The sequence below is a fragment of the Branchiostoma floridae genome, chromosome 13 (assembly GCF_000003815.2).
Source record: "Branchiostoma floridae strain S238N-H82 chromosome 13, Bfl_VNyyK, whole genome shotgun sequence".
NCBI classification, from domain to species: domain Eukaryota; kingdom Metazoa; phylum Chordata; class Leptocardii; order Amphioxiformes; family Branchiostomatidae; genus Branchiostoma; species Branchiostoma floridae.
Genome location: NC_049991.1, coordinates 6405651 through 6416803, shown reverse-complemented (window position 1 = coordinate 6416803; position 11153 = coordinate 6405651). Strand labels below are relative to the sequence as shown.

Genomic DNA, 11153 nt, shown 5'->3' with positions numbered 1-11153 from the left:
AAAATAAACACGGTAAAGAGTTCTAAACTCATTACCGGCTCAGCCAATCAGGGTGGCTGATGACGTCAATTGGCCTCGTTCTGGGTTTGCCGTGCCGAAGTTTGCCGAAAATTACCGAAGAGTCGAACACGTCGATGTCGTAATGTTTTAGGCTGTACCTTTCTGTCAAATTCAAGGGTTAGAATATCGTACGATGGCATAAAACTCCCAATAAGAATACCAAAATTAACAAATATTTCATTTACATAGCTTATCTAGATAAATTAATGTTTATCTTTAGCTTACTCTTTGATTATTCGTTTGTTTTAAATTTCTGATATAAGGATCTTTACCCCTTTCCAAAATCAAGTTTGGTATGCACCACTTTTGATCGCCATTTTGAGAAAAAAAATTTAGCCGCAAAAATGGCTGCCGTACAGTGGAATAATGCGGCCGCTCAAGCGGCCCAAGCAGCGCAATGGTAAGTAGCTTGCCAATTTTGGTACCACACAGTTCTTCTTAAAGATTCAAAGAACATCTTATGAGTAAACTTGGTGGGGTTTATTGTTTCTAAGTACAAAAAAATGGCGCTGTTATGTGGATAGCGTTTAGGTTTGTCAAACAACAACGCGTTGTATGTTCACATAATTTGTCGTCCTATTTTCTTTCTCATAACTTCCCTCGATTCCCCAACCTTCTTCCATTCCCCGTCCATCATAATTTCATGGTATTCTGTATTTTTTTGTCCTTAATATGTGAAAAATCCACATAAGAATTCAGTAAACTAAAAAGTCCTCAAACACACAACCCAACATCCGGGTATTTTGCACGATCCAAAATATATAGGTGAAACGTCATAAAGGACATTATGATGTCATAAAAACATTCTAGAAATTTTGTGCGATTTTCCTTAGCAACAGAGACAAAATTTTGCTCCTATTCACAACATTGTTTTACCTATTCCTCTGCAATGTCTGGGAATTCTAAAACAGTTTTAATTCAGAAGATATCGAATATGTCACTGTTGCCAACTTTGGAATCCCCCAAGACCATAGACAACTCCTCTTTTACAGAGATGTGAGTAGTATAGGTAGATCTTTTAGGTACAAGTCAGAAAGTTCTAGAAGATATCTTTTGTGAAAAATAACACTTGTAGTGTTTTAGTTTGTTTTTAAATGTAAAGTTCATAATCATAGTGACCGCTTCTATGGTGAGTTCATGACGTTGCATTTATGTCTCCCTCTTACAAACTTAATGTACAACAATGTGAACAAATTCAAAACACTGCAAATGGTACAAAAACTTCCTTTTCTCTATTGCGAACTGAGACAATTTTACAATATTTTTCGATTTCACAGGTCGCAACAATATTCGGGAAGTCTTGCTCCTCCTGGCACGACAGACACGACAACCAATCCGACAACAGCGCCCGTTGCAGAGAATCCCGCATGGAAGAAAGCACAGGAAGCCCTGGAGAAAGTTAAGGAGAAAGAGAAACAGGAGACAGTTGTGGTGGACACTCAGCAGAAAAACATGCAACAACAACAGCAGGAACAACAATACCAACAGTACTACCAGCAGTACGCTCAGCAGTATGCCATGTATCAACAGCAATATGGGTATGTTTATAAGTTGTATTAAGTTTTGTACTAGAGTATGTCATTCATGGAGTCCTTGTTCAACAAAAGTCTATTGATGGTGTATTGTTTTTACTATGTGTTAGTTCATGTCAATAAAATCTACCCTTTTTATTATCTTTACCCACAGATACCAGTATCCATATCAGCCTGGATACAACCCTGCGTTCTACCAACAGTACCCAAACCCTGGGGTAAGGACAATTTTCGTTGTCTTATAGAATTGAAGAAAGTACTATACATTTCATACAAGCATTGGGACACTAGAGAAACATAGACAAACATAAAGGAACACTAGAAATACATATTTATAGTACAGTACCAAAGTACTATCACTGTTTACATGTTGCCATTCCTTTAATGATTTTTGTGATGATTTCCCTTCATGATTTTTAGGGCATGTACCAAGGATACCAACCAAATATGCCTGGCCAGGCCCCTAACATGCCTCAGTTCCCACAACAGCCTCCCAACATGCAAGGTCCGCCACCACAACAACAAAATCAACAACAACAACAAACGCCAATGATGGGCCAACCAAATCAGGACAACAGCAACAACCAAGCCCCGATGCCTGGACCCTGGACTCAGAATCAACATCAGAGTTATGCTAATGTCGTTAAGGGGAACAACCAATCAGGGACCAATACATGGAACTTCTCACAGAGGGGACCCAATGACCAACCCAACCAACCACCAAACCAGATGAAAATGAAAGGTGTTTTTTTTTTTGCAACACCTTTAGTGTGGATGCTTCTTTTCTGAAAGCAGTTTTTTTTCCTTGTATGTCTGATAAAGAAGTAGAATTAATCAATGGTAGATTACGTTTTACTTATATACATGAAGTATATGTTACATAATTAACCTTCCCTATAATTGTAAAATAATAGAAATATTTCTAGAGTTTTTTTTACAGTAGATCTGGAATCTTTGTAGTGATTATTCAATGTTTATGTATACACAGCTGCTCCACGTGCAGATATGAAATTCAATGTAAATGTATGCATAGCTTCTCCAGGTGCAGGCATGAAATCCTATGTTATGTATGCACAGCTGCTCCAGGCTCAGACAGTAAATTCAATGTTTTCTTGTATGCACAGCTGCTCCAGGTGCAGGTATTAGTCAATATCTATCCTATGTGTGACATACAGCTGCTTCAGGTGCATGCATGGAATTCAATGTTATGTATGCACAGCTGTTCCAGGTGCAGGCATGAAATTCAATGTTAATGAATGCACAAAGGTGTAGGCATAATATTTATTATTTATGTATGCACAGCTGCCCCAGGTGCAGGCATCAAATTCAACCTCCCCAAGCGGCATCAGCAGATGGGAAACCCTCTAGCGTCAGCGGGCCACTCTTCGGGATCGAACAACCAAAGGCAGGCGAACTCCGAGTCACCGCGACAGCCACACCCGCAACAATCGTTTCGAGGTCGCCAGGGTCAACATCAAGAGAGGGATCAACAAGAGGAACCTAGTTCTCAACCTCAACATGATACTACACTACCTCCAGGGTATGGAACTATATCTTTTCTAATTCCTACGCTAGAGAAATGAATAAAGTTATGACTTATGAGTCACATCATACATGGGCTATGATAACTTGAGATTTGTGTATTTTGGTCTGGTCTTACCATATCTTCTTGTATTGTAAGGGCTATGATAGAATAGTTTTTGTGTTTGCGCCACTGTCAAGAATTAGAATACCAGATTCGGATATTACGATTGATTGGATAGACTTTCAATAGAGTGGTTGACTCTTCTTTGTCTTCTTCAGGGGTGGCATGGGCGGAGGCACACCAAATCCAAGCGACTGGCCCCCAAGTCTCAAGTAAGAATATTTCTTATCTTAGATACGTCTAAGGAAAAGATTTGTTTCTCACAAGAACATAGGAATTCCTAAGAATTTGCTTATGTAAGGTAACCAAAAAGCTTTGCAGTAAGTTACGAAAAACTTGAGAAGCAGATACTATAAGAAAAAAGTTGTTTAGTAGTTGTAAGTTGTGTTTTAACATGTTGCGTCATTTTTCTAACATATTGCTGTGTTTTACAGGGAGTATGTACAAAGAGCCTTTGCTCGCTGTGAGAAAGAGATAGACAAGGATCAAGTAGAGATCATCCTAAAGGGTAAACTGACCAGTGTGTTCAACAATGGGTCTGCCTGGACTATAAACTGGGACAAAGAACCACTACCTGGGTAAGTTGAAACCGTGTGCTTGTGTCTTTAGATTTGTTTGTAAGTAATGTAACCTCCGTGGAATTGGAGGTATTGTTCTTGGTTTGTCTGTCTGCCTTGCTGTTTTTGTTCCTGGATATTTGTCTAACAATAAGTTACAAATGTCTTTCGCCAGTCACTGACTCACTGACGAAAGAATTAAGTGGATGCTGTCTGAAATGTCTGACTGTTTCTTGATTTAATCCAGTTGCTTGAATAACTTACCATGCACCTATGAGTCCTTTAGAATTGCATGACACATATGACATCATGGAAGCTCATCTGTGTTGGTAGTAATCATAGTAAAATGTTTAACTTTCTTTTAACACTAAGGTTTACATGGATCAAATTTTCAATGTATAAACTTGCGAAGATACAGACACATGATCATATTAACACTGAATACGTGACATCAGGAAATTGTCAAACGTGCCAGGAAGTTTATAGCACCTCCCGTCTCTGTTTAGTGAAAGCTGGAATGCCCTGATTTTACTTCCTGGCACGTTTGACCAATTGTTAACGTCACATATCTACACTCTGAAGTGATTGGTCATTCTTGATCCTAAAGAAGGCGACAGTGGTCGTTGAAAATTTGATCCATGTATAACTTTGTGTTGGAAGAAGAAAGTTTAGCATTGTACATATCTGTCTGTCTGCAACTGCTTTTTAAGAACTGTGTTGTTGCTTCGATTTTAACCACTTTGATGTTAACGGTTTGTAATGACAAGTCGCAATTCAGCTGTGTGGCTGCAATGTCATTGTCAGTTTGATGAATTTCGAAATAAACCAGTCATATGTTTATCACATGCTAGAAATCTTGATATTTATGTATTATTATTATTTTTTTATTTTAGAGTTTTGAGTTGACTGTTTGAAACATGTTTTCTAAAGGATCCACAGTGACAGAGTGAAACAGGAGGTCCCCCACAGACCAAGCAGATGGGGGGAGTCAGAGGGTCGACAACAGAACCAGGGGCTGAACAACAGGGGACTTGTGGGTGGTAGGAACAGGTCAGTTAACATACAAAACATATAGGATCTCTCATATCAAAATCATTACATTTCATGTGATGAAATTATTTTAAAATGGTAGAATTAAACTGGTTATCTCTTAACTGGTGCGTCATATAAATGCTTATGAATAAGGCCATGTTGTTTTGACTACATGGATGACATCCTCTGGCAATCACAAAATTGATGCGAGCATACAAGTAAAAAAAGTTTGGCCAAAAGTGTTTGTTTCCAGATATTTTTTTTTAATCTACAACCATGTATTTGCTCCTTTTACAGCTGTTTTGTACAATTCAAAGCATGGCAGAAAACTTTATGCTTGCATTGATGCCATCCATATAATCAAATCAACATGGCCTAATCCTGAACAATAGAAGTAATGAAATAAGTTATATAAATTTTCTGAGAATGGCACTCTACTGAGCATGGTAAGTTTGCTGGGATTTAACTTTGTGGTAGAAAGAAATTGAGTGTCTACTGCAGTTTTTAGTTCGCAGTTAAAACAAAGGGTTACACAAGGCCAAGCAGAAGACACAGCAAGCATTTTTGGGGTCGGGTTAACGTTCAAGGTAAAAAAGGTACCGCAAAAACTGCAAACATCAATCACTGAAAAATTTGAGCATTTACAGTAGTAGAAAAATATATGCTTAACCATTCTCATCTCTTTTATTAGGTTTAGGTCAAGGTCTAGATCGAAAAGCAGATCGCGATCCAGGAGTAGATCTAGGTCCAGATCTCGCTCTAGATCTCGCTCCCGCTCGCCGCGCCCGTACAACAGCTACAACCGGCGCTACCGGAGACGAGCGGACAGCAGCGGGAGCTCTAGCTCTTCGGAGAACGACAACAGGTCCGGTCGTGGCACGCAGAGAGGCCGCGGTCGTGGCAGAGGCCGCGGGAGAGGCAAGGGCAACCAGACGCCCGGGAAAGGAAAGAACAAGAGAAAGAAGTATGCTTGAATGTTTGTATAATAAGTTAGATAAGTCTGTTCACTGGTTAAAATGTGCATGCACTGTGTCATACATTGAGGGTTCAAAGTTGAAAGTCCGAGACATAAAACAAAACATGCCTGGAAAGTAATCAAACATTGCACAATGACTGTTTACAAATGAGGGGCTTTTACTACTGTAAATTCAATAACTTATGCAGTAGAAGGAATAACAAGGCTTTTGCTGTGAAACAATTCAGTAGTACAGTGGTGATAAAGAATACGTCATGGTTTTATGGTATGAGGTCACCACGAAAACCTAGAGAATAAAACCATGAAATGTTTGAAGGAAATGCAGTGTGTTTCAATTTCTAGCACTTGGTTTGCAGTTCATTGTGTACAATAAAAGCATACCTCAGAAAATGTGAGAGACTATTCCTGTGCTGAATTTTGTATTTTCTGACATTCTGTTTTTGTTCTTTGCAGGAATGACTTTCAGTTCACCTACAATGACCCCAACAAGGCCGCAAAGTTACAGAAGAGAATGGCTCGCTTTGCCGGGGACAGAAAACCCCGCTCCCAGCCCCTCCAACTCTCCATCAATAACTTCACTGTAAGTATGACTTTCTAGCTAATCTCCAAGCAGATCCTACGGTAGCATAAGATAGTATCAAAAGCTGCCAGAGGAGTGAAGCTGTCCTAGGAGTGTGTTTGGGAAATGTACACCTCTTGGCTGACTACACTCCTTGGCCAGTTAAGTTCTATCTATGCCATCGTAGGATCTGCTTGGTTCACTGTTAAGTATACTTGTTAAAACGAGCTAGGAGAGTTTTTCTTGGTACAACAAACTTGTAACTACTGTAGATAACATCTGTCTTCTCTGTCACAACCAGTGAAAGAATAGCTCAACTGTTCATTGGTTCGAGATCACTTTCTTTTCTTTACACTTTCTCGAACAATTTGTATCGGATAGAGTATCTAATACAAGATAGAATTTGTATATTCTCTTATTGTAGAATTTCTATGTTGTTAAAATAGTTGCACTGACTGATTGTTAAGTTAACCACTGTAAAGTCAATTGTTTGAATGACTGTATAATGTTATGTTGTTGTTGTTGTTATTGTTTACAGAATGAAAATGACGATAGCGTAGACTGCTGGGACCCTGACCACACGGTCATCGGAATGTGCCAGGACATTGAGAAACCCTACCTCAGACTGACCACTGTAAGTTCACCAAAATTATTTTCTTACTGTAAATTTGTTTATTTTCCCAGCAACTTTATTCTGTGGAAGGAGGTTTTCCCAGTGTTATGAGTTTGCAGATAAAACGATTCTAAAGAACAATTAGGAATGCACATTGGCAGTCTTCTTAAACTTTGGCAGCAAAGTCACTGAATAGATAGAACTACTGTGAACGATTTGCAATTTCTTTTTCATATGTTAGCCAATGTTTCATGAATTTATGTTAGAGCACACATATTTCTATGAATGCACGATAGACTAACACAGTGAGACTATTCTAAGAGGGACTGAATACAGTCTAACCTGCATACAAGTGATCACCTCTACATAAGGACAACCTTGCCAATGTGGCCACTTTTAATAATCCCTTGACAGAGAATCCTGTCTGTAGTGACCACTTGTTCATATAGACCAGATTTTATCAGGTCCATGAGTGGTCTTCTTGGCCAGTTTGAACTCTATATGAATAGAGCTGTGTACCGAAAAAAATTTTAGTTACAGGCACAGGTACACCGGTTTAGGTACAGGTTCGGACCTGTATCTTTACCTGAATTACTCGTTCAGTTCGTTTGATGACAAATATGACTGGCGTATTTTTAACTGTGACTTCTGGTCTCTTGTATAGGCACCAGACCCATCACTGGTACGACCAGTAGAGGTGCTAAGGAAAGCTTTGGAGCACGTCAAGGCCAAGTACAAGGCTCTAGGAGACTACCACTACGCTTGTGAACAGCTCAAGTCCATACGACAAGATCTCACGGTAAGACGGTCTAGTGAAGTCGAAAAATCTTTCAATGTTTTTTGGTAGATTTTTGATTGAGGGACCAAAGTATTTCTAGATTTTGCATCTTTATTAATATCTTTTTTCTCCTCCACCCAGATCCAGTGTGTGCGAGACAGTTTTGCAGTGCAAGTGTACGAAACACACGCTAGGATAGCCCTGGAAAAGGTATGTATTGTTTAGTAAATTTGTAGACAACTCTAGAATATTTTGTCATCCATAATACTTCAAAAGAAAGGGCAGCTTTTGATTTATAGCTTTACTTGTTTTTGACTTGTATGTGTGTGTGTGTGTGTGCGTGCCTGCCTGTGTTTTTTTGGTGTGTGGGTGTGCATGTGTGGTTGTCTGTGTGCATGTGTGCGTGTTTCTGTAATATCAAATATAAACCAAGCAAAGTTGCGATACGTTGTTAGAAATTTTTTGTCCCATGAATCTGGAAGTGTCACAAAGCAGTACGGGTAAGGGGCGAAGTCTGCCATCTCTGACCGCTACATCTGTTTTTCTGTGTGTACTGTAGATGGACTACCATGAGTTCAATCAGTGCCAGACCCAGCTGAAGGCCCTGTACTCGGAGGGAATCGAGAACGGACACAGCCGGGAGTTCACAGCATACAGGCTCATCTACTACATCTTCACCAAGAACAAAGCTGGTATCCTTGTCATTCAGTGGTTTTACATCAACAACATGTTTTCTTGGTAGAGCCTCACTAGCAAAAACCAAGTCTGTATGAAATTTTGTAGGTGTTTTAAGGACAACTTTGATTATTGGCCAACAAATGGTTTTCAACCACACTGCAACAGAACTTTCTTTTTGCTGCTTGTATATTATGTTCTGGACATAGAATAAGTATGCCATTTAGCTCTTGAATTAGAGTTGTGATGTAGATTTGGGCCCCCTAGCAGTTATTTTAGGGTACTGCATTGGCCTTTTTGTTTAAGATGTTCTATTAAAGTACATTTGCTGCCTTCCCTACAAAACTTTGAAAGACTTCAGAAAAGGCTATCTAATGACATTATGTTCATTTTGGCTTATCAAAAGTGCCCTTTCTAATTTCTTTGAGCACTTTAGAGTCCTTCTTTCCCATTTTGACATAGTTTGTTACAGCCCTTTTTTTCTTGTACCACACAATGTTTCTCCTTAACCATTTTTCCCCAGATATCACGACTTGCCTGGCCTCCCTAACAAAGGAGATGCGAGAGGACTCAGACATAGCCTTTGCCTTGTCCCTCCGCTCTGCATGGGCGCTATCCAATTATCACAAGTTCTTTAAGTTGTATGGGTCCGCCCCCAAAATGACGGGCTATCTCATTGACATGTTTGTTGACAGGGAGCGCAAGGCCGCGCTGAAGACGCTCATCAAATCGTACGTGGCGCTTCTTTTTATCGTTTTTATTAACCCTCTGCTTTTCACCTCACACCTGTCTTTGTTGTACTCTATATTTTACGCAGTGTGTTGTGGTTTTTCTATATGTACACACAAAATGTAAAGCTAAGCATTTCACACTATTGCATGTCTATGTTTTCTTATAGATTTCTGTCTAGTACTTTAAAAGTCTTGCTGTTCTTATTTGTTCTTATTTGTTCTTATTCCTTTGCTAAGAAATCCTTTTAATTTTATAGTTAAAGCTCTTACTTTTAGACTAGAGCACATTCAGTAATGTTTGGTGTAAAAATGTAGTCTTATTTTTCATGATTCCAAACTCAAAACTTGTCGTGAGATTTCCAAACACGTACATGTATATCTGTAGTACTGTGGTAGATTTTACTAAGTTTGACCACTTTTCATTTGAAAGTGTTAAGTATGGTACTTGTATTCTTAGGAGGTACGCCAAGCAAGGTATGTGTGATTCTTATTTTTGGTCATAACGTCTAAATGGTTGCTTTTTTTCTGAAAGGGATAGCCAGACATAGGTACGTATTTCTTTGCATTTGTCTACGTTATTTACTTGTAGGGAGTTGAAAATGTTTGTGTTTTGAAGTTGTTAACATATTGTTTTCTCTCCCAAACTCTGACATGTAGCTACCGCCCCATGTTGCCCGTATCGTATGTCGTGAGCGAGCTTGCCTTTGACTCGGCTGAGGTCTGCGTAGAATTCCTGACGTCCCTCGGGGTGATAATGACGGCAGACCAGTCGAAAGTGGACTGCAAACAAAGCATGTCGGCCTTGGCGGGGTTCTAGAATAGGCTCCTAGCAAAGTCCAAAGGGTTTCTACTTTTCCAGAGCACAATTTTCAATAGTTCAACAAAAAGGATGCAGCGAAAATGAAAATAGACTATTCCATCCTTACAACACAATTTTTAAACAAATCCTGCTCTGAACTGAAAGATATACTAAAAGCTATGATCCGTAGAAAAAGCCTTCGAAATCTTTTACCTGCCTTGCGGGTTACTACTAGTAGTTGTGATGTTTTTATACCAACGACGAAGAGAAGATCAGAAAATTATATTCATATCAATTTTCAGTGATTGAAACTAAAGGGAGAAGATGTAAATATGGAAAATATATTTATCTCATTGCAACGTACTAAAACTCAACTTGATAGCAGAGTTTATGAATGGATACAGTGTTGTATAGTTGTGTAGTGAAAGTGTCACAGAAAAAGTTGTGTATTTTTTTTTTTTTTTTTTTGGACACAACGCTGTTTTGTCCAGTGTCCTTTTTCCCCAATTTTTCTGGGTTGCAAGTCAACTGCTTGTTTTTTGGATACATTGGTGATGAAAGATCTGTATTGCAATCTGTATTGCGATTGGTCGTCTACCGGAGGCTGGGGATACTTCCAACGTCCAATGATGATGCTTGTCCAGGCTGGTGATGGTCAGTGAGTTGGGTTGACCGTTCGTCAGCCTTTCGGCCATCCAGAGTTACCCAGATTGGGTTTTCAGGCCTTTGTCCCTCTGCCATTTGGGTCAGTTTCAGGCCGTTATGTGGGTGTGGTGGCTGTGCCATCATGAAAAGTCAACGCAGTCAACACAGGACTGCGTTGGAAAGCCCAGCCGCTACGTTACTTCTGCACCGCTACGTTACTTCTGCACCAGAACTCTTTGATAAAAAGGTTATCATTTCAGCCATACCTTTCCACCAGTTTACATCAAGGTCAACTTCAGAGCGGTAACGTCAACTCGAAGGTCGCAAGCCATCTAATAGTCTTCATCCCAGCACCAGTTTTCAGGCCGCAGTGTCCAGCCAACCAGCTACACCAGTTTCCACTCACAAACTGTCATTATACGAGTCACCACTTCAAGCCGAAGCTATTCGAAGCATCGGATTAAGTATCAGTTTACCCCAGAGCAGAGTCGCAGCCGTACCCATAACCTAGGTCGCCATAACGCCTTTCTCCCAACGAGCCATGGATCCCA

At 39.7% G+C, this 11153-nt stretch overlaps 1 protein-coding gene across 3 annotated transcripts; it reads left to right on the top strand.

Moving 5' to 3' along the window:
• The first annotated feature begins 297 nt into the window (after positions 1-297).
• On the top strand, positions 298-10273 carry LOC118429662 (leukocyte receptor cluster member 8 homolog). Of its 3 annotated transcripts, none has more exons than XM_035840244.1 (16): positions 298-460; positions 1338-1598; positions 1747-1810; positions 2013-2334; positions 2895-3132; positions 3396-3449; positions 3672-3815; positions 4725-4844; positions 5518-5790; positions 6256-6382; positions 6900-6995; positions 7639-7773; positions 7894-7962; positions 8312-8444; positions 8951-9158; positions 9816-10273. In XM_035840244.1, exons 1-16 carry the CDS (start codon positions 405-407, stop codon positions 9973-9975), a joined length of 2460 nt encoding a protein of 819 aa, XP_035696137.1. In that variant the 5' UTR covers positions 298-404; the 3' UTR covers positions 9976-10273. The 3 variants fall into 3 exon arrangements, with proteins under 3 accessions (XP_035696137.1, XP_035696138.1, XP_035696136.1); XM_035840245.1 differs by lacking the exon at positions 298-460 and adding an exon at positions 865-1056 and having other exon boundaries at positions 2082-2334; XM_035840243.1 differs by lacking the exon at positions 298-460 and adding an exon at positions 865-1056.
• The last annotated feature ends 880 nt before the right edge of the window (positions 10274-11153 follow it).

Coding starts and splice junctions, on each gene's coding strand:
- LOC118429662 (XM_035840243.1), top strand. CDS start 950: ATGTCTGGGAATTCTAAAACAGTTTTAATTCAGAAGATATCGAATATG. Junction 3,450..3,671: donor GACTGGCCCCCAAGTCTCAA/GTAAGAATATTT, acceptor TGTGTTTTACAG/GGAGTATGTACAAAGAGCCT. Junction 6,996..7,638: donor CCTACCTCAGACTGACCACT/GTAAGTTCACCA, acceptor TCTCTTGTATAG/GCACCAGACCCATCACTGGT.